The sequence below is a fragment of the Anser brachyrhynchus genome (assembly GCF_964034855.1).
Source record: "Anser brachyrhynchus genome assembly, chromosome: 1".
NCBI classification, from domain to species: Eukaryota; Metazoa; Chordata; class Aves; order Anseriformes; family Anatidae; genus Anser; species Anser brachyrhynchus.
The window spans coordinates 145,720,391-145,743,667 of NC_137694.1; the positions used below are offsets into that span (position 1 = coordinate 145,720,391).

The following is a 23,277-nucleotide window of genomic DNA, read 5'->3' on the forward strand; positions in this document are numbered from 1 at the left end:
CAGTTCCCGATTTAGATGCTGTCTGTTTGTAACACAGGCGCTGTACAGTAGCAGAATTGAACTGCCAGTTTAATTTCACTTGAGCATCTCTCCCCTGATCCAAAGAAACCTTCATGTCAGCAGAGGATGTTAGCAATTGTGCTTTCAGTGTGAGCATGAACTTTTATGAAGCAGAAGTTGTGCAGCTGACTGAAGCGAACTAACTGGTAGCATTGCTCTCCTTCCATCTCAGCCCTCACTTGCTGGTCATAAAAACCTGCTTCTCTACCCCTCTTCATAGCAGTTTTCCAACTTTCTGGATCTGGCTTCAGTAATACGTGAAAATGTGAACATTTTTTGTTGTCTAATTCTTAAGGCTCATGCATTTTATGCATTTTCTTGTCATTTTGAAGAGGAAGAGAAGAGAGGAGAGGAGAGGAGAGGAGAGGAGAGGAGAGGAGAGGAGAGGAGAGGAGAGGAGAGGAGAGGAGAGGAGAGGAGAGGAGAGGAGAGGAGAGGAGAGGAGAGGAGAGGAGAGGAGAGGAGAGGAGAGGAGAGGAGAGGAGAGGAGAGGAGAGGAGAGGAGAGGAGAGGAGAGGAGAGGAGAGGAGAGGAGAGGAGAGGAGAGGAGAGGAGAGGAGAGGAGAGGAGAGGAGAGGAGAGGAGAGGAGAGGAGAGGAGAGGAGAGGAGAGGAGAGGAGAGGAGAGGAGAGGAGAGGAGAGGAGAGGAGAGGAGAGGAGAGGAGAGGAGAGGAGAGGAGAGGAGAGGAGAGGAGAGGAGAGGAGAGGAGAGAAATCTTGGATCCTAGCAGAGAGGCTATTTAAGCTGTGAGTGTAAGTTGGGGGCTAAACCAAACCTTGTCCTTTAGAACCATTCTGTGGGTGGTGCTGCTTCTGTTCATGCACATTCTGCTTTAAGTACATTTATAATGCAAAATTATTTCCAGCAATAAGAGTGCAAATAGGGCCAATAATCAGTACTTATTTCTAGGCTCTTTCTGTCTTCCCATGGGGGAAAAGAAAATCTTTCCAGAGTTCATTTGAAGCTGAGCATGATGGAAAAATCAGGCAGACCTTTTGTCTTCTTTCTGTCCTGACACTGGCCATCTTCTGTGCTGGAACATGGGGACAGTGGCACGTGTCCAGCATGTGGACCAAGGTTTCTACGTGCAGGGCCTCAAGTCCTGCCACCCCTGGGTACCTGCTTGCACCGGGTCATGTGCAGAAATCTTGGTCTAGACCAGAGGAGGGAAAAAAAAATGCCTCCTTTAAGGAAACCTGGAGCTAGGAGAGACCAGGAAGGTCTCTCTACCCCCCATCCAGAGGGTGGCTAGCCATGGGGCAGGCACGCTGCATGGGATCCCCCTGCCCACTGCCTCCTTGCCGGGTCACTGGCAGCCCCCCTGTGCCACCCACTGGAAGTGTGCTGGGTCACGAGCAGAAATGACAACAGCTTTTTTTTTTTTTACCCAAAGCATGTGTTCAATCAGATTAGGCAGGAACCGTGCGCTGTCTTCAGAGTCATTTAAAACCAGATTAATGGAGTGCGCTTGTAAGCTGAGGCGCAGGGGGGCAAGTAAATCCTTTTTCCCCAGTCTCAGAGGAGCTGCTGTTTCCCTGAAGCATGTAGTGCCTCGTGCGTGCCTAAAATGTCCCGTACCAGTCACAGAGCTGCTGTTCAGGTGACACCACGGTAAGCATACAGGTTTCATCCCTCTTAACCTAGTGATGTGTGCGCCCTGTTGTCGTCACCTCCCTTTTGTTTTAATAGGGACTAGGTTACGCCAGCAGCATGATAATTTGTTTCACAGAGGTTTCCATTCATCTGATGATGACATTTAGAGAAAAGCTGGGGTTGGATTGACAGAGGGGAAACTACTAGACTAGGGTCTGGCCTAGCCCATCTAGCCATCAAAGCTGGTGCTCCTGTTGCTTTCTAGGATCAATATCTGGCAGATGCTGCAGGCTGGGTGCAACAACACTATTGATGCAGCTGGAGGTGCAGGGAGGTGTTTGCTGCTCCCTCCTGCACTTGTGCCACCTGGATGGGAAGCTCTGGAGTGACGGCTTCTGGGATTGCCCTCAACAAGAGCCTGTTTAAGTCAGCGGCAGTCAGCTGAGGGGTAATTTCTGTTCGTTGGTGTGAAGTCTAACATGACTGGGCACAGAAAGCTATCAGTCTCCAGTTGTCCTCAAGTAGGTATTTCTGGCTAAGGTAACTCCCCTCTGGGAGAGAGGGCGAATGGAAACTAGGTATAGGGGGTTCCAAGGGAAGGCAAAAATAAAAGCAATTTCATTGTGGAGTAAACGTTTGTGTTGCAGAAGTAACTAAAGTATTTTGAGCAACCGTGTTTGTAGGATATAAACTAGAAGAATGAACTATTTTATGCAATGAAAAGATTTTTGATAGATTCTGAGTGCGAGACTTTATGCTGAAATAAATGTATACCATCTGTTTTGTTTAGAAAATGAGATTTTTGTAAAGGAATCAATAGCAATACGTTTTCTCTTAGAGACAGTGATGAAGGAGGGGCTTTCTCTCACCCTGGATTTACACCCTGATTTTTTTTTTTCCCAGCAAATATCTTGACCGAAAACCCAAACATTTTTAATGCATGATCTGAACACTGCTCTGCAGTATGCTGCACAGAGGAAAGGTAGCTGACTGAAGTAGACCGATGGGGAAAACATAAAAATTATTGTACAAAGAGAGACTGTTTAGATATCTTTATTTAGCAAGTGGAGTACGGTGCCAATAGGAAGGAGAAAAGTGGAGGCTCAGCTGTGTTTACAAAGGCGAAAGAAATTTTCCTGAAGTGAGGCCAACTCTGATATGAGCTATTAAGTTTGCTTGATTCTGTGGGGCTAATTCTGAATAGGATCCCAACGTTGTGTTTTTGAGCTAGGGCATAACCGACGGACCTCTGGCTCACGTTGGCTTTGCACCCAAGCCTCTAAGGAACTCCTCTTGGTTTGGTACCTGCGGGACAGCCCCGATGATTGCAGCACACCCCGAGACAGGTCGCTACCTGCGTGGGATGCACCCATTCTGCGTGCTTTGGGGAAAAGCTGGGGTTGTGTGGCTGCAGAACAGCTGCTTAATGCTAACCCTGCAAGTGCCAAATGCCTCGCTTTGATCACCTGCTTCTCCTCCTTCTCCTCTCCCATCCCAGTGAATGTTTTCCTTGTGGCCTCGATCCAGCAAACCGTTTAAGTGCACGCAGGTGCAAGTACATGACGGGATTACTAGCACATCTTACTGTGTAATAAACTGTATTTCCAATGAAAAACAACCTACAAAACAACCCCTGTGCCCACCTGCCCCTGCCAGCACTGGCCTTTTTTTAGTGCTGAGCTGTGAACATCTTCCCAAAGCACCACGCTCAAAGAGGCAAACAAGGAAATACTAATTTAAGGTACAAGTCCCTACAGTGCTACCTCTGATATCTGAAGGTGGTTATGGCTGTTGGGAATCAACCGCGGCACTTTGGCTTTCTCCATGAGAATGGTTTTACCGGGTGCTAGAGGAGGCAGACCTGTTCCTGGGCCTCATCGTGCCATGAGCACGGCTCTCCAAGCACAGTTGGGCTGGTCATGCAAGGCCACCTGCGATGTTTGCACCATCGGTGATCCGCATTGTGGAGGTTGTCAGCAGCAGGCACAGGTGGTGGTGACTTGGAGATTGCCATCCATGAAAAGCTAGATGAGGGTGGTATTTTTTTTTCACAGGGTTTCCTATTAATCACATTTTTTTCCTGTTACCTAGGATTATGTAGGCAGTTGCTGACCTTATGTAGGTGTGTGCGTGAGATACTGCAGTGGTATGGTGAAGATAAAGGATGCTACGTGTTTCTGAATGAATTTTAACATTGGTTGTGCTCAGCCTTCTAAATGCTTGGAGCGTGAGGTTTCTGATAAAGATGTCATAGACCTGTTATCTGCCATGAAAACCTGGCAAGTTGTTACCCAACGGCTTAGGTATCTTTAAACGCATAGGAGATACCAAATCTGTTTTTGCCTCCAGCCTGCCTCAGGTAAGAGCCGGACATGAGCATCCTTTCTTGTCCCACTAGACCACTCAAGCACCTGACCCATTTGCTATTAGCTTGGGAACTTCGTTCTTTGGCCCCTTTCCTACTTCAGATGCAGGTGAGAAGCAGCAGCGGTTCTGAGGGGTCTCCTCTGTCTCATACCCACTCTAATCATAGCATCATAGAAAGGTTTGGGTTGGAAGGAACCTTAAAGATAGCTAATTACTATCCCTTTCCTTAAATAAGAGCCCTCGGCCTTCTTGTTTCCCCTTACTGATTCCTTTCCTAATAATTTCACCCTTCCTATTATTCCCTCATTTCTCCTTATTCCAAAATTTTCTGCCAGGGAGAATTTATTTAGCTTCAAGAGCTTTTTGGATTTCTTGCAGTACTCAAATTACAGGTCCTTGAAGTAAGCCCTTCCTCTCCTCACCACCTTCGTAGCAGAGCCAGACTCCAAGAGCATGCTATTAATTATTTTACTTCCTTCCACTCCCTGCTTGAACACGCAGTAAATATTATTTAGGTTTCAGGGCTGTTGAACCCTCCCAGTGAAAGAAAAAAGTGGAAGGCTTTTCATGACCTGCTCAAGTACATGTACTGTGGCCTGTTTGGTTGAATGTCTTGCCCGTATGACTGCCCCTGGAGTGCTGTAAGCTATAACCCAAATCAAGAAGCTATCGGGGAAAATATTTTTGCAGCCTTCCTCTTCAGCCCTGACTCAGTTGGAGTTCCAGGATTTGTCCTTCTCCTAACCCTAACCCTAAATGCTGACCTTGCCTTGAATGTCATTGAGGAAGACAAGCCACAGCAGAGATGAAGGAGTTGCCAGTGGCAAAATCCCAATGAACCCCATCCCTCCCCCTGAGGGAGTCCCTTGGCAGCCCCACACACCATGGAGCTTCAAGGTTTGATCTTCTCCCAAAATTAACCCAAAATCTGAGCATTTGCTGAGGAGACCAAGCCATTGCCAGGATAAAGAAGTTGTCAGGGGAGAAAGCTCTTTGCAGTCCGACCCCCCCGCCCTTCCTTCTGAAGTGCACTGACAATCCCATGCCAACTGGAGCTGTAGATCTTGTAGGTGTCCCCACACTAGCCTTAAGCTGAGGTGCGGGCTGCTCTGTCGATGTGAATACTCAGCCATAACAGACAAAAATTTACCAGGTGAGTAAGTTGCTTGCTGTTCAATCCAGCCTTTTCCAAACCATTTGACATGCCAGCTGCAGCTCTAGACTTTGTCCCTCTTCCATCCCTAGCCCCATTCTAGCCCTAAAGCCAGAGCATGGCTGATCCATAGCCGGGCACCCCGGGGCAAAGTTCCAGATGAAAAAGCAATCAGAAGATGTCTTTTTGTGCTTGCCTTCAAAAACCCTTTTGCGTTGCTGAGCTAAATGGAGCTTTAAACTTTGTCCCTTTCCCTACCTTTAACCCAACTCTAATGCTGTGGGGATGAGCCCTTCGCCAAGGGCCCAAACCAAGCTGTCAAAGGAATGGAAGAACCTTTTGGAAGAACACTTCTTCTTTTGGCAGCCTGTGAAAAACCCAACATCGACTGAAGTTTTAGGGTTTCTCTCTCCTAAAGCAAAGGCCTGACTGTGACTTGTACTGTAGCCAGGGACAACCAGCCACGGTCATGATGAAGATGTCAGATGCACAGTCTTTTAGAAGTCTAACTCATACCTTAACCCTAACACTAGACATGGACTGAGCCCTGGGCCGAGACCCTCAGCCATCATTTAAATGAAAAGAAATGTCAGGAGAGAAATATTTTTGTTGACTGCTCCTTACTTTAGAAACCCCATGGCAGCCCCATGCCAGCTGGAGCTCCTCTCCCAAACCTACCCCTACCCCATGCTCTTACCTGAGCTTATCTACAGCCAAAGGCCTGCATCCGTGGCCCAGGTGAAAAAGTTGCCAGCGGATACATTTTTTTCAGCCTACACATTGCTTTGACAGTCATATGCCAACAGGATCTGTAGGTTTTGTCCCTCTCCAAATCATTAGTGTTACAGTAACCCAAATTTTGACTTTAACCCTATCCCTAAATTGGAGTACTTAGGGGATAACCAGGCTATTCTAGTGCTGAGATATTGATAATTTCTAGCCTTCATCCTAGTTATGAGGTGACACCCTTTTACGTTTTAAGGCCCGTCTTCCTTTTGACTCTGTTTTAGTACCATAGCTATGCTATAAAAGTTATAGGTTATTAACAGAGCCATGTGTTGGCAGTGCTTTTGTGACTGCTGTTTATGGTTCATTCTCTCTAATTTAAAAAAAAAAAAAAAAAAGTCATCTGCCAGGTAGCACTGTTGTGTCTGTGATTAATTATAGGGAGGATGGAAGACCAGGTATCAAGTATCATCCTGTCCATTCGGGTGCAGGGCAAGCACCATTCTCTCCTGGCGTTCAGCTGGGCAGAACAGAAGGATCCAACCAGCTCTGTGTCCTTTTTTATCTGTCTCTCGTTGTTCCTACTGTCAGAGCCGAGAGGAACAGCCTGTTTATTTACACGTGGTGTCTCCCACCCATCAGCTGGAGCAAGCCACAGATCCCTGCCATCTGAATCCTGAGAGCACTTTCCCTCTTCGACTCTGTGTGCCCATGTTGGAAAGTAACTTAAAAGTAATAATAATAATAAAAGGGAAGGCTTCCCATATTTGGAGAGAATATTCTCTGTAGCTCTTGGTACAACATGTTCCAAGACACTCAAGACACAGGAGTTCAACAGGGGGCCTCTAGATCGAGCTCGCTATTTTCTCTGTAGTGTTTTAATGCTGGGAAAGCTGGGGCATCCATCCCAATGCGATGTACTGAAGCCTCAGCACCCATCTGCCCTGGGATGGTCGCCACGTGGGAGGGCTGGTAGGAGGTGACATTAGTGAGTCATACATGAACAAACACCCAAATCTCCCCTCTGCCCATCAGGAACAAGGCTGTGAAGATATTTGGGCCTTTTTGAGGTCTACTTATGAGCTGTGTGATCCCTGTCACCAGATGAGATGGCTGCTTTCCTCCACGCTGCCCGTCCACAACCACGGAGGTCTTCTCTTCTGTGCAAGCAAATCACCAAATCCTACGTACTTCTGCAAGCGAAGTCATCCGTTCCCAGGATGAAACTGTAGGGCCATGAGTTACCTGTTATTCTGAAAAAAGGGAACCCAGGAGATGGTGTTGGGCAGCCAGAAGGCAAAAGCAAGTGTTAAGAGAACTAGTTTCCATCAGGAAAGTGAATGCAACACGTGTAGAAAGTGGAACAGCAAATGTTAACAAACCCTTGCCCTGTTGGTGTGCTCGGTGGAGGTTATTGTTTCATGTTTCTCCAAGTAAGGGTTATCTCCTGTGGCTTCTCAGATCCTTATCAAAACAAGGAAACCTGCTTCTCCAGATCCACCCAGCTGTATTTAAGGCTCTGATTCCCTAATCTGAGCCATGACGCAAGGCTTGAGGACTGAACCTAGACCAATGCAATGGGAATCAGTGTAAGCCTGCAGCAAATGCAACTGCTTTTTCAGAAGGCTTGAGGGTGTGAGGCTAAGAAGGGAAAATGAGCCTGGAAGTTGGAGGAAAAATGGAAAAATTCACTGACATGGAAGAAAACTGCTGCGTTAAGGGTTCCTGTAGGCAAATACCAGGTCAAGGGCTGATGAACGGTAAGTGCCCACACCTCACCCGTGGGCTATAGTGGGGTGGAAATTAACAGACTACACGGAGCACCCTCATTCAGCAGGGAGAGCCCTGCTGCACTTTCACTTGACACACAAGGGCTTGCCTAAGTGGTTTTGGTAGTGCCTTACATACATCTGTTATAACTGAAGCAGGACAGCCCTCTGGCACGGGTGCGGTCACACTGGCAGCACCCAATTCCCACGTGCCTAGCAGAGAAAGCTACGTGGACACGAACTGCTCCCAGCTGATCCAGCTACAACCCGCATGAAAGCTCGTACTGCGGCGATGACACCGGCAGTAAATCATGACTCCCTGCCCAAAGGTAGTAAAGCTGTTAAAACAAAAAAAGCAAACACAAACAATCCATGTATCACAGAAAAAAAAAATAAATCCTTGTTTTGCTGCATTTTTTATCTTTTCAGCTCCTCGGAGCCAAGAACCAGACTGATGAGAGGAAAGGTGGGGTGAGCTCGTAGTGAAATCACCAAAGCCGTGCCCATTGCTGAGCTGTTGTGCAGTCCCACGTGCCATGGGAGAGGAATAGGGTGCAAGGCAGGGTTGGAAGAGGCCGGAGGTGCCGTGGGGCTGGCTGTGAGAGGCAGCAGTGGGAAAGGCAGGGAGGGGAGTAATGTGCGATGGAGCAGGCGTGCAGGTAGAGCAGCCGGCAGGGCATTGGAAAGCAGTAAATCTTCAGCCCCGGCACATGTCTGTTTCGTTTGCTCGCTAGGTTGATGATGAAAGGCTAATTTGTCAGGTGGTTGCATCCTGAAATGTGCTGTGTTATAACAGAAACAACACTTTGGAGCAAGACACGTTATTTACTCCCAATACTTTCACCACAGCCAAAACACTTTTGTGTGTGAGGTAAGTGAATTAACAAGCAGGCTGTGATCTGGTGAAGCGGTGATTTCATCCAGGGACGAGGTTGTCCTGTCCCAGGGCAGCTCGACACCACCTCTGCTGTGCTGACCCCACTGCTGGGGACGGGGCTGTGCTTCGAGGGTCAGAGAGGGAAGGGAAGGGAAGGGAAGGGAAGGGAAGGGAAGGGAAGGGAAGGGAAGGGAAGGGAAGGGAAGGGAAGGGAAGGGAAGGGAAGGGAAGGGAAGGGAAGGGAAGGGAAGGGAAGGGAAGGGAAGGGAAGGGAAGGGAAGGGAAGGGAAGGGAAGGGAAGGGAAGGGAAGGGAAGGGAAGGGAAGGGAAGGGAAGGGAAGGGAAGGGATAAAATGAGTGTTTTTTGTTTTTTTTTTATGGGTGTTGAGATGCTGTGAACTAGGCTAGGGTGGGCGCTTTAGCTGGTATTGCTGGTAAGCCCATGGCGTTGTCAAACCTGAGTTTGACACAGAGGACACACAGGTCACACAGAGGAGAGAGAAATAGATGAGGCTGCAGCAGGAATAACAATTTGTTAATAGTTGGCACGACACATTTCAGTTATGAGCATTTGCAAATGCTCACAAAAGATCACAGCCTACTCATCGGACCAAATCAGCTGAGGAACATTTTGTCTAGAACAGGAAAAAGGCTGGGGATAGTGGCTCATATACCCACAGCAAGCAACATGCCCGTTGTCAGTGCAGAAGTCTGGTGTATGTCCAGAGGTCCCACTGTATTACTTTTAATTGTTAGGAAGCTTATAAACTGCACTTCCAGCAGGCGGCACAAGGGACTGATGACCACCACTGATACTACAAGTTGAAAATGTGGTAGCCACTGCATGGCCTGTTCCCCAGGGGGGCCAGGAGTGGGGCATTCAGGGTCCCCCCTGCAGCACAGAGAGCAGGGAGCCCCCAAAATGCAACATGCTGGAGGACGGGGCGCATCTTACATCCTGCTGCCTTCACCCAGGCTACAAGAAAGTGTCACGCTCTGCTTCACAGCCTTGGCTCTGGATCGAAAGCATTTACCCAGCCGCCCTACTGGGAAGGTGGGCTCGCTTCCTCCTCCCTCCCTGGGGCTCCCCAGGTGCATCTCTCTCACCTCCCTGTCAAAGCTGCTCCACTTTTGGTTTCACAGCAGCAGCATTGCAACCGCCGTCAGCTGCAGGGGTCACGCTGACCTCCGACTGCTTTTCTGATCGCTTTTTTTTTTTTTTCCTGAGGGAGCAGGAGATTTGATAGCCTGACAGCGAAGGGTCCCCCAACACCCTTCTTCTTCCTCTCCATCGGAAACAGAAATGAATGGGGAGAGCCTGTCCAGCCCTGCCTGGGAGAGAGCAAAGCTGGTGCTCACAGAATCACAGCATCATTGAGGTTGGAAAAGACCTTTGGGATCACCCAGTCCAACCATCAACCTGACCAACCAAGTCCCACCGACGTCCCTTGGTGCCACACCCCCGTGTCTCTCAAATACCTCCAGGGATGGGGACCCCAGCACAAATTTCAGATGTAGGGAAATGACCAGACGGGAATAATATGGAAAGGTGCTGGAAATGGTCAGTGTTTTCAGGCACAGAAGTTGCCTGGTCAGGAAGGTGAATGGTTGGGCTGAGGTGGACGCTGAGCTGAGACAGCACGGGGAGTGAATGTTTTCCTAGCTTCGCACGCCACCACCCTGGGTTTGAGGAGGGAGCAGATGGGGAACATTGGCAGCAGTGGCTCTTACAGCCAAAAGCAAAACCAAAAGAAACCTCTTACAGAAGCTGAATCCTGGTCCTGCTCTCCCCTTGCCCTCGCCCCGAGATCGCTAACCATCGGTCTCGGCCACTCGAGGTTGAAAGGGGAAAACGTTGAACTCAGGCGACTCTTGCCCCTGGAGATTTATTAAAATAACATCGCTATTATTCAAAATATTTGAACAAGTGGCAGGGTGGTTACCTCCCTCTCTCGGAGGCCTGCTGGTGCCAGCCATAACACATGAGAACAAAGCAGAGACTTTCGCCCAGCACAACATTTCTTCCCTCTGGTGTTTCCTCCTCTGAGAAACGACCTCCGATCAAGGGCAGGTGAAGGCCGGAGCTTTAAAATAGATTATTTTGTTCGCCGCTGGAATTGAAAGCAAACACTCCTGATTCCCCTTTGATGCCAGCTGACCTGAATCAAAGCCCGGAGACCTCTAGCTGATAATGTTTACCAGATGCCGCAGCGAAGGAGGATTTCCAATTTGGCTTCTGGCTCGCTGGACACCCCTGCTGAAAAGACAAGCGCCCAAGGACATGGGTGGGAGTTTGGCGTTTGGCTGCTGCGGCACAAAATTCGCACGGGAGAAAGAGCAAGTGCAAAACGAAGCGGTGATCCTCCTGCACAGCCCAGCACCGCTGGGTACCTGGTTAATCCCTGCAGTAGTGGGGGTGAGTACAAAAGGCCTTGTGACGGATTTTGCAGCACTCGGGTTTGCACTAAAATGTAGTTTGCCATTTCGGGGAGGGGGAGAGCTCTGTGCAGCAAACAGGAATCGGCAAGAAAGGCAGAGCTGAGTGAGGGAAAGGAACAGCAAGAGCAGCACTAATGTTTCTGCTGACAGCAGCACGAGGAAATGGGAAGCGTCACCTGCGGGATGCTCAGGCACGGGCAGGGCAGGCCCTGGAGGAGCTGGGGTATCGATATCTTCATCTTCTGCTGCAGGGAGCAGGTGGTGACAGCGCCACGACCGCCTCCGCCTGCTGAACAAAGCCACCTGGGGCAGAGGTGGCTTCGTGGCCAGCAGCTGCCTTCCCTGCTGCTGGGAGTAACAGCAAGATGGGGCTTTTGGGGCAGCAGGAGAAAGCTGAGCACTGTACGAGGGGATGTGGCTGCTGCCAGGAGGGCTTCTTGTGGAGAAAGGCTTGACACAAGCAAAGCACCCATGCCCCTCTCCTCCCACGTGTCCATGTCCCCTGACGCTGTGCCTGCGCCCCAGGACACAATGACTTGCCATCCCCCCAGCCACCTCTGTCCCCAGGCTCTTGGGGCAGAAATGCTTGGCCCCAAAACTGCCCCCCCCCAAAAAAGCAGCCATGGGAGGGCTGCTTGTCGTCCGGTGCAGCTGGATGTCACACAGCTGGGGACAGGGAGCGTGACTCAGGGCTGTGCCCTCCCATCCTCCTCCTCCCCGGGGCTTTTTTTTTTTTTTTCTTTTTTTTTTTAGTGTGTGTGCACCAATTACAGATTAATTGTCATTCCCCAGAGATCGTGTCAGGCTAGTTTGACCCGGGATACGACCTCTCATCTATCTTTGCTTTTTAAAGATTCAGGGCCTAACCAGCTCGTGCAGCCGGAGGGCTTTATGCTGCCCTCCTTCCCCCTGTGCTTTGCTATTTGGAAAATCATTAACTTGCTACAGCTGCTGGGGCACCCCGTGTCCCCTCCCGCACCACTGAAATGCAGGGGTTGTGTCCTCTTCCCCCACGCCGGTCCCAGGTGGGTCCTGGCGCCACCTCCCCACAGAGGTGCTTTTCCCTCGCTGTGCTGTGGTCCCTTTGCTTGAGCAAGATCCCGACACTTCAGGATCGAAGCAAAAATGACACACTGATTAGAAAGCACACATCACCTTGTCCATTTCAGGCCGTTGTTCCATTCCTTGCAAGTGCCAGGTGGCCAGACCCACTTCTCCTCTCACCCTCTGCAGTGAGTGCACTTCATGATCCCTAGCATGCCAGTGGAAGGCAGAGGCTCTCCCTGATCCTGGAGACCTAAACCAAATCACGGATGAAAGGAAGAGCCAGGTGTCCTCGCCACCAGTGAGCAGTGGCACATCTGCTTTGACAGGGACTCTTAAAGGCCCCCAGTGAGCACACCCTTGCTCAAATTCCGATCAAAAGGAAATTCGGTCTCAGGAGGGTTTTTTTTTTTCCTAAGAATTTTTCCAGCCATATGTTTAAAGTCTCAAAAATTCATGTCTGAATCATTTATTTTTAATAGGCAAATATCTTCCTTCTGCCTCTCCCTTATTCACGCTTCCTCAGAGGGAGCAAAACCAACCGATAATATAATTTTCTTTCTGAAGCAGGAAAGACAGCGAGCCTCCCTCCCTGGCCCCCTCGGATGTGTGGACGGTTTCCATGAATGTCTCCCCAGAGGGGGAAGGGGACCGTGCTCTTCCCATCCCCGGGTGCTGCTGGAGGAAGCTGCTCCTGGCCGCCCTGGTGTGGTGGAAATCAGAAGTGGTGAGGGGTCAAGGGAGCGCAGGAGAAGCGAGCTGGGGCTGCCAACCGCAGTGCCCCACTCCGTTGGCATAAGCAAGGAGAACAGTGGGCCCGCGTGCCATTTTTTCCCCTCTTCCCTCAGCTCACTTTTGTCCTACATCATTCCTGAGTGTGGGGTAAGTAAGTCCCTCAGAAATTGCATACAAGAAATAATGTACTTATGCCACAATATATACCATTGTGCTGCGTCCAGCTCATGCAAAGTTCAGCGTGGTTTCTGCTGGCTGTGTTGCAGCACCTTTGGCAAACATACTTCATCACTTTGGGAAGCGTGCTTCATCACTTCAGTGAGCCTATTTGTTCTCAAAGTTCCCTGAAATCATCCCTCGCTGGCTGGAAGCGAAACTGTGCTTTCTATCTCTCGATTTATCTCGTGGAAGCCGATAATGCAGATGTGTGTGTGCCGGCTGGGTGTGGTGGTGTAAAATGCATTGCTCCTGAAGAAGCTGAGCAAGACAACCGGCACCGTGGCTGTCCTGCCCCTGCCCTTCTAAGCAGGCTCTGACATTTGGCCCTAAAACACCCTCCTGTTGGGGGATCGAAGGGAAGGCGCTCTGCGCTCAGCCTCGTGTGCTTCATCCGAGGCTGACAAGCTCAGCGGAGTTTCGTACAGTGCCCGTTTTTGAGAATATATCACCTAAACTGCACATGTGTCTGAATGACGTGCTGGAATCGGGTCGTCCTCTGCAGCAATTAGGTGTGCACCAGCATGTGTAAGCAAGCGGATGCATCCAACCTCGGAAAAGATTTTTTAACAGGCAGTGGAGGCAAAGTCCTCTGGCTTTCTCTTGACATTAGGATTTTCTGCTTTACTGGTTTATTTTTAGAAATGCACACTGCAGAAAAGGGAATTTTGCTAATAGTGGCTTGCAGTCTCATTTGTGAAAGTAACGTTTCAGAAGTACGAGAGAAGATTGTGCTGTTATATTTAAATCTATGCATGTTTTGCTGACTTGGAAGTTGGTACCATTTTTTCAAAGACTCGCTCACTAAGCCTGATTTGTGCCCTTTATCTTTTGATGTTTAAGAAGCTTTTCTTCCCAAAGTCTCCTTTTCTTTCAAGGCACTTCAATGAAAGTCTTCTTTTGCCCACCTTCAGAACTCCACATAGGATCTTTCTATCCTCACTGATTTATCTTATGTATTCTCTTGACTAGAGGCAAATCATGAATTTGTCCTCATTTCATAGCTTGTGTTCTTTTTTTACCTTTTTTTTTCTTTTTTTTTTCCAGTTCTTCCATTTTCTGAGACGTATGTTTCATACTAATGAAATACTTGTGTGTAATCATCACACTAAAAGCAAACTACAGTGGTCTTACTGCTACAGTAAGGACATTAAGTGCATCAACATGAATTAGAATCAATGGATTCCTTGCTGCTTTTTTTTTTCTTTTTTTTTTTTCTTTAAACTATTACTACTTACATGTTCAAATGCAAAAAAGGGTGTTTAAAAATAAAGTGAAGGGTCAGACTCTGACCTTGTCTTCTGTGGGAACTGTACTGATGTGGTGGTTAAGTCCATGTGCTGGTCAGAATTCCACAGTAGAGAGAGGAATATTAATTGTTTTGGTTTGTTTTTGTTGTTGCTGGTGGTGTTTTTTTTGTTGTTGTTGTTTTTGGAAGGGGTTGGGGCAGTGATAGCTGCAGGGTAAAAGACCCACTTATGTCTTCTTTGGAGGCTTTAAAACAAACCAAGTGTTCAGTGACAGTTCTGGGACTTGTATATCATTTCATTTCTCTATTTCTCTTCCAGCTTTTTTTACCAGAGGTGTTTTCAGGAAAGGAGATTTTATCATTATTATTATGAATTATTAATTATTATTTTAAAGAGAGAATCTGATTCTGCTTCGTCTCTCTCTCTCTGTCTCCTGGAATCATTATTTTCTGTTTGTGACATCAAAATCATTGCTTTGGAAATGTTTACCGTCTCAAAAATAGAGGAACATGACATCATTCACGAAAATAACAACAGGAACTGAGAAACTTTTAAAGGTGCCCTGATTTTAAAATCTGATGTAAACTGTTTTCCTCTCAATAAATTAATCTGATGGGCAATAGGCTTCCTACCTACCACGTCTCTTGCTAACCATGTATGACTTCTTAAAGCTTTCATGGTTAAAACTTTAGATGATCATAAATGGCTTAAGACTTATACTTCCAAATCAGGGTTAATTACAAAAATGCAACTAGATCCTCAGTGACAGATTCCCTGGCAAAATGTTTTTTTGATTATGACTCCTGCCAAGTTGGAATAAAGATGAATTTATTTCCTGCTCCTTATGGTCCTTTGTAGGACCCAGGGCACATCATGGCTTCCCTTGATGCTTGGTTTATCTGGGGGGAATAAGAAAGGTTTGGACAAAAGGCCATGTTCAATGTTTCTCCTCATTCTGGAGGTCAGAGACTGGCTACAGCAGGAGAGGGTGAGGGGGATGGAAGGAAAACTTCTCCATGCAGGACCAAGCCATCTCTTGAGTGGCTGGGTCACCTCTCTGGTCCTCAGACTCAGAACTGAGATGATCACAAGGTAAGAAATGGGAATCAAATGGAAAAACAGTGGGGCTTTTGCTTCCAAAGGTAATATAAAATACAGTCCACCTTGGAAGATCATCTTTTTTTTTTGTTTTTCTTTTTTTTTTTTTTTCCCCCGACTGACTTCATCTGGTATGGTCCTAGGGCAATAAAATTCCTTTTTTTCTCTTCTCCTCCCTCTTGGTGGTAGTCTAAATTGCCGGTCATAGGTTTTATTTTTGCACCAAGGATCCTAAGTTTGTCATGGATTCATGAAATGTTTTGTGGCAAAGCACAAAAGGGGTGTGGATCCTTTCATTATATGGCTGCCTGTGACTGCCAAAGACTTGATTTTTTGGCTTCTTCCAGTTGCGTTACTGATACTGGTTGTTCAGGCCGAGCCTGTAGGGTAATCTGGACTATTGCCCTGAAAATGCTTTACTTGCATTTAAGTCTGGGTTGAGTTGGGCTCTTGTAATGAGCTCTCAAAGTTGAGAGTTGGCCCAGGGAAAATAGCTGAGGAAAATATTCTACTGTCTGAAGTCCACAGCTTTAATTTATTTGAAGACTGTTGACTTTGAATCTGGTGTTCTTCTTCTGAATTTGCTTTTTTTTGGAGAAAGGCTTTATCATTCTCCATGCAGCAATGGAGTCCCTTTGCATATCACAGTCCTAAGCTTGCCTGAGGCCTTTGGATGCTTTAACGATCAAGCGATAGTTCAAGATCCAACAGGAAAGGCTCTTGGCAGCCACCACAACTCTGCAGACCAGGTCCTCTCCTCATTCGGTGTACGTTTGCTGCAGAGTTTGGCTGAAATTGTTGCAGGACAACTCTGTCATGCCTGTTTTTCTTCTGGGGTTTTGGAGGCCTCCACAGAGTTCGTGTCTCAACTCCACCTCGAGCTTGTCTCATCTGTTCCACCGAGTGGGACCTTGCGGCCTCTCAGGCAGTGGAAGTGCAGGAGCCGTGTGAGAAGCAAGATGGTTACATCCCCACCCAACAGGCTTTTAATGAACCTTCATGGCTGCATCACCCTCCTGACCAAGCTATCAGAAAATTCACTGCTTTCTCCTCTTGCGTCTGGCCTCTTTCTGTCTTTACTCTGGAAGGGGAACCAGAACGAAAACAACCAGGGTGGCTCTACAAGGTTTTGCCACTGACCCACAGGGTGAAATGGGCTGAATGCAGCACTGACCACGACTGACCACCAGGGCTCAGTGGCTTTTCTGACACTGAAAGCACAGGGTACCATGGTGCAGACTCCTCACAGCAGAGAGTTTCCATAGAGGGCCTACGGGCCCACTCTGGTCCCACAGGGAACAGCCTTACTTGGCTTCTTGCATGATTTATAAGCAAGGAAGCCAGCCCTGCCTACCAAACAAGAGAATACGAGGTAAAATGTTGTCACAGCAGTTTTAGGGGGCTGCCTTACAGAAAACTTGATAGAAAAAGCAGTAACTAAATACACACAGGATAAGGGGAAATAGAAGATTTAGAAAATAACCACTGTTATGAAGAGATAAGAAGATGCCAGCAGACATGATTTAACAATGGGAACTTTATCCTCATCTTTTCATTTAATAGAAAGCTGATTGCCTTTTCCTACATATGAGAAATAAAACAAACAGCTGAATAGGAGGGAATGGTAAATTGTTAGCTGCCTATTTAAAAACACGAGAGCTGCAAAGAGATTTTCCAAACACATTTTCTTCGTGTGGCTCACTAACCCAGCTCAAGAGGAATAGCTAATGAATTTGAGGCATTCTGAAACGTGCAAGCACGCTTCACAGCGTCTCTTATAATTGACCACTCTATAGGGAGACGATTAATTTATCAAAATTAGAAGTTCTTGTTAGGGCTGTTTCACATTTCCTCTACCTGTAGAGAGAAAAATAAAACAATGAATTTAACAAAAAAGAGATTTTTTTTTAAAGATGTCTTCCCAGCCAAGTAAGATTGAACCTATAATGATAATGAATTTATCTTGGCATTGGTAAGGAAGCTGGTGAGCTCAGAAGTAAAGAACCATACATAAACACCAGTGCCCAGAAAGTCTTAGTCTGCACTGGCATTAAATTACTGGTGCCAACTCTCAGCATTTCATCCCAAGCCATTCAGCAGCACTTTGAAACACCTGCTCACTTCTAAACTTGTTGACTCCCTGATTAACCACCAAGGTGCATCCGCACAGAACTTGTGGCCACAGATACTGGCAATGTGACCATCCGACCACTTTGAAGGTCGGCATTCCTCTCAGGAGGCCCTGGCGGTCCCAGTCCCTGCAGCAGCCCCTGCGGCTTTCCTCCTTGCCCCAGTGGCGTGCGAGCCACCAGGTCCAAGGCCACCCACATGTGGCTGGAGCATCACACCCGACATTTTGCAGGCTCCTGCAACCAGTAGGTGAGTGTTTGCTGACAAAACCTGATGTCTTCATGCACACTTGTACCGAGTTCAGCGCGGTGGGATCCTGAGCTGGAGGTTTCCGAGTATTACTACAGCTCAAATACAGGATAATAACTCCTAAAAGTAAGAATAGAAAATAAGCTAAATAAAAGCTTGGCTAAAACTTTTGAAATCAGTAGGGCCTTTCTTTTGAGCCCATTGGATCTTCAGTCTGGCTCTTTAGAAAAATTATACTTTCGCATGAAAGAAAAACTGTAAGTATGTTTGTTGTTGTTCTTGTGGTCAGACTATGGGACTGTCCCATGTTTTCTCTGCATAATGAAGAATTACAGACTTATTCCTAATGAGTTAACAGCAAAGAGTAAAGCACAGATTCTATACACTAGATGTTATCAGAGAGATAATGAAACCCAGGTGACATTTCAGGAAGAACTTTGAAATCCCATTTCCTTAGATAAGCTATCTGCTCTGTAAGCAAAACTGTTGTGATTATTTTTTTCCCCTTGGTTTTCATCAACAGAGCTATTTGCATAAAAACCAAGGCTCTTGTTTCTGAAAAGTTCATATTCTCTTGCTGTTGTTCCCCCCTCCCCAAAGTTTTCATTCTCTGTTAGCAACCTGATAAATCACTCCCACTAAACTCAATTACGGTATCGCCAACAAGCCTTTATCAGTTTGGGTGATAGGGAATAAGCAGCAAGCACGGCCACAAAACCTGCAAGAATACAGATTATGTTTCCATGTCATTTGTTCCATTAACAGCTTGTATGGCACGTTTAAAAAATAGGAACAAAAAAGAAGACATGATAGAAAGAGATTATATTCTTTACATATCTCAGATGCTTACAGCCGAGGTAATGCATAGATTATGAGCCTCAAGTTAGGCCTTCTGAGACCAGTGGAAGGCCTTTCATCAGCTTCAGTGAGTTTCAAATGCGGCTCTGCATTTAAAGTGAGGCAGAGTGCCACTGTGTAATCAACACTGACAAAAATTGAAAAGAGAAAAAAAAAAAGGCAAGCAAGAATAGAAAAGAAAAAAAAGGCTGCAGGCAGTTTTGCTGACTTGGATATGAAAGATATGAAAGTTCACAGTGGAATCCATTGAAGCCTAAATAGATCTATATCTAAATGGAAATAAGGAAACCACTACTTCTGAATGAGATTTTGCTGATCCTGTCTAATTAACCTGGTAAATGTTCAGGTACTTCGGTAATTAATCTTTAACTTTAGAAATTAAATTGCTTCTAAATAAGCTTCTGGGATTTACCTCTGGCAGGGAGATCAACAGTCTTCTTGTCTTCTACACTACAAGAGCCTGGAGCATCATTATGACAGCCAGCATTATAAACCGAGCCACCACCAAAAACAGATTTTAAGAAGACAAGGCTCATATTTAACTACAGTCAAGAAGGCCTGTGAAATAAAAATCAAGAAGCTTAATCAGCAAGATTTTGTCTAAGATTCAAATCATAGAGTGTTACAATCAACCATGCTGCAAAATAAAACGTGCTGTGGGAAAGTTAGTGGACGAAACTGTGATGATAATGACAGGTTACCGAGAAAGAATAATGTCTGGTTAAATAATTGCCATCCAAAACATGTTTAAATATTTCTAAAATAGAGGCAAATTGCAGACTGAGAAAATATAAGGAGTACCTGTAAGACAGCAGAAAGGCTGCCAGAGTTGTTATGAATAACCTTATTGACACGACCTCCCCAGGTGAGGCTATGGAAAGCCCCCGTTGCACGGAACGGGTGCGTCACACAGACACAGGCACATCACCCTGCCTCCGTGCAGCATTGGCAAAACCCTTCCGGAGTCAGACACCCGGCCTGGGGACCCACAGTGCACGGAGGATGAGGAAACACCAAGCAGGGTCTGCAGGAAGGTGGCCGGAGTGAGACAGCAAGCCTTTACAGGTGTGACTTCAGCTACACGGACTGGCTTTTCTACCAAGGAGGCAGCTGAGAGGTGACTTATGTTCCTAAACATACATATAAAGTATATCCTTACATATTCTTTCATACACTCTATATAAAGTATAAGTCTAAACTTGCAGACAAGGACATAACAGGAGCTGGTGAGTAGAAACTGAAGTTAGAATAATTCAACCTTGACACAAGATGTAATTTCCTACTGCTAAAGATAATGGGATGTCAGAGGGCCCGGAGAGGGGAGGGGGGAGTTTAGTAAGTTTAGGATAACAACTGTCCCCTCCAAAACGTTGCCCTTCTGAAATCATCACCACTTAATCTGCACAAAGTCACCGAGGGGCAAAAGAGGCGAGAGGGAGCAAGCTGCAGGCAATTAGGTACAGGGAAGGAATCGTGGCAGAGGAGGTCCTGGCACTGACACGTGCGTGTGATTTGCACTGCCGTGGGTGGCTGCAGCCACAGAACTGTGACATTTCCCCTCTTGGCTCTCTCCCTCCTGTTCCACAGAGGGGCTGGGGTGAGCCCCCACGCTCCTCAAGCCATCGGCACCAGGCACTCCCCTGCCTCCTGGCTTCACACAGTTGCCTGAGTGGCCCTGGAGGGATATTATTTTTCCTGTCAACATGTGACTAGGAGATATATAGTTCACATGAAGGCAGAAGGAAGAAATAATAGCTGCAAGTGGGCACGAGGAAGGGCCACGGCACACCAAAGCAGGGAGGTGGTACGGAGAAAAGCTTTTACACCCTTGGTAGTTCATCTGTCCCATCTCCCGAACTAAACCAGGAGAAACCTTTGGGCAGCTTCTGCACCCCACCTGCCTCCTGCTGCCCACCCCAGGGGGCCTGGGCTTTGTTCACGGCTCAAAACAGGGGATGGCAGAGGCGATTCAGTGCCCTGAAGGGTCGCACCGGGCCTGGGGCCTTCAGCTGCCTGAAAGCTGAACCGAAATGAAAAGCTGCTGGTTAAGGACAGAGCTCCTTGGGCTTCCTGCTGAGCCTGGCTGCAGCCCTTTAATTAGAGTAAGCTAATTACGCTTGACGGAGGAAAAGAGGCTGTCAAGTAGCATGGGAGGAACGCTTTTTGATTCGGCAGAAAACATTTTAACCGGAGGTGTCCTGCAGGCCGATGGGAAGCCGGCGCGTCTGGGATGCGTCGTCTTCTCAGGAACGTTTCCTCCCCGCTGGGGACACGTTGTGCAGTGGCCGAAGGACGGATGAAAGGCCGGTCAGGCCGAGGGCTCGGACCAGTAATTTCCCAGATCCTCAGTTCCCCGGGCATCCTTGGCAATCCCAAACCTCCTCACCCCTCCTGCAGCTGGGGAGCGGGGGCTGTCTCTGGTTGTACCTGCTCGTGAATTATTTCCTAACGCGGTTAAATAGTTGCGGCATCGCAGAAAACCCCTTAAAGCCCAACAACGCGGGATCTGAAGGGCTGGCGATCATAAATGGTTAACTAACGAGTGTTTACAGTTCCTGATGATAGTTGCTGGCACTAGGACAAGGGCAGTAAAAAGTGGATTAGATGAAGATAAATGTGAGACACAGGCAGAAACAAGTACTCCAGCAGATGTGTGTGGAAATTAATGGGGTGGTGATAATAACAAATTCTGATTCGCCACACAGTAAATGTGTCTCTTGATAATCAGTTTCCAGTACAATACCAAGTGGGTATGCATGGAACAGGAATCCAAACGGGATGACATCTCAGCATTGCAAATGCATGGGGTAGACGCTGAAGAGCTTAACGAAGACAGCTGGGAAAGTGGTGCTTATTTCGTCCCCTGCAGTCTTTCTCCCCCTCGGCATTTTATCTTTGATGAGAGCAGATCCACGATCCGGCCTCCTCACAAACAGATCAGCCGGGCCATAAGGAAAGACGCCTTCCCACTCCAGCAGAAGGCTGGTGGTCAGGAGATCTTGGTCGTGGTCCAAGTTCTGCCAAAGAGAGCCCATCTGAAGTGGGATGGGGAGTCCCTACCGTCCCCATGCGCTTGCTCATCCACCGAACTGGGACGTGAAAGCTCCCGCACGGCACAACGCTTTGCCAGATGTGTTGTTGAACTTAATGTGTTTATGTTTGCAAAGAGAAAATAGGATGAAAGGCATGACAGAAATGCAAGAGATGATTTGTTATGATTTAAAAGCCATTCCATTTTAACAGTGCTACTTTAAAATATTTGCACCCTGGAGGCATTTCCAGATAAGGACTAGAGCCCATCTTTTCCTTTCCAGACCCATTTTTTAAAGAAACAGAGAGGTTTGCAACCCTTTGAAAATGGCTCTCTGCCTGCTGCAGCCCATGAGACAGCGCAGTGCAGGCTGCGGCCCCACGCCGTGATGTGCACCCCAGTGAGGTCAACGCCAGAGGACATTTCCCATCGGTCAGGGAAAATGACCCTGGACTGAAAAAGATTGCTGGCCTTTCTGCTTGTTTTTAATCCAGACCCTTTTACTTGTCCCGTACTAAGAGCATAAGCTGCACTCCTGCAGTGCAGTGTGAGGAAGTAGGTCTGCGATGCAATTTTCTTGGCAAAGAAACCATTCAAAACAGACCCATTGGTCCATCTTTCATGCCTTGCTTGCTGTTATCATGTCCTGAATCACAGCTGCTGCCACCTGCACTGTGAGGATAAAAGTGGGTGGCAGCGCTGTGCACCAAGGTTTTGAGAAGCAACATATTTGCAATAGAAAATGGAAGTTTCCTTTGTTCGCTTTGTTTGAGGAAGGTTTTTTTTCTTTTCTTCCTTTTTTTTTTCTTCTTTTTTTTTTTTTTTTAATGTTGGGGTCATATGGGTGAAGCTGTTCACAGAACAGTGCTCAAAACACCTTTCCCAGTGGTGCAGTGGAGGTTGGGGAGATGAAATTCAGCTTGCAAAGGTCACCAGGGCTTCCCATATGCCCATTTTACCAATTTGTCTGGAGCTCAGGCCATAGTTGGACAAGGAGAGGAAGGACAGGAAGATCTAAGACCAACGTTACCACTGGGGCAGCTGTGAGAAGGACCCACCTCATCACCTGTGTTTGGTATTTCTGCCCTCGTCCCCAGAGGGAGATTGGGTGGGTTGAGAATAAACCCCACAGACATCACCAAGTGCCTACTAGAAGCCGGTTATTTGGAAATGCAGGGGGCACTAAAGACATTTGTGAATTAAGAATTAATTAATTTAAGAATTTATGGACTTCTGTGTTCCGTCCTGAAAGAAATGCGATGCTTTCAGCCCCCAGAGGCATCCAGCAGATGCCCCACTCTTCCCCGCTAGTCCTCGGGCCGGGTGGGACAGTGCTGCTCAGATGCTCTGTGCCCTGGCCCCTCTCCATCTCTCCACGCTCATCTCTCCAGCCCAGTTCCCTTGCCTCCTCCCCGTTTCAGAGGCAGTTAGCTGCCCAGGGCCAGGTATCGAGGATGATTTTTCCTCCAGGACGTGGCTCTAAAAGAGGGCAGTGGGTATCTCCCACGGAGCCCCCAAAAGCAGCAAGCAGGGACCTGCCAGCACCGGGTGAGGGACGACTGAGCCCAGCTGAACACGTCTCATTTCCCAGTCTCCGCTTCGTGTGCACATGACCTGTTAAAAGGATTAAATTAAAGGAATTCCCAGAGCTAATCTAGTGGTGATATTATGAGAGACAGGA

At 47.5% G+C, this 23,277-nt stretch overlaps 1 protein-coding gene across 1 annotated transcript in view; it reads left to right on the top strand.

The window, feature by feature from the left end:
• The first annotated feature begins 10,733 nt into the window (after nt 1–10,733).
• ECRG4 (ECRG4 augurin precursor) overlaps nt 10,734–23,277 on the top strand; it is a 33,246-nt gene continuing 20,702 nt past the window's right edge. Inside the window, exon 1 of the mRNA XM_080603779.1 lies at nt 10,734–10,962. Coding sequence (XP_080459905.1) covers nt 10,749–10,962 — 214 coding nt within the window. The 5' untranslated portion in view covers nt 10,734–10,748. The remainder of the gene's footprint in view (nt 10,963–23,277) is intronic.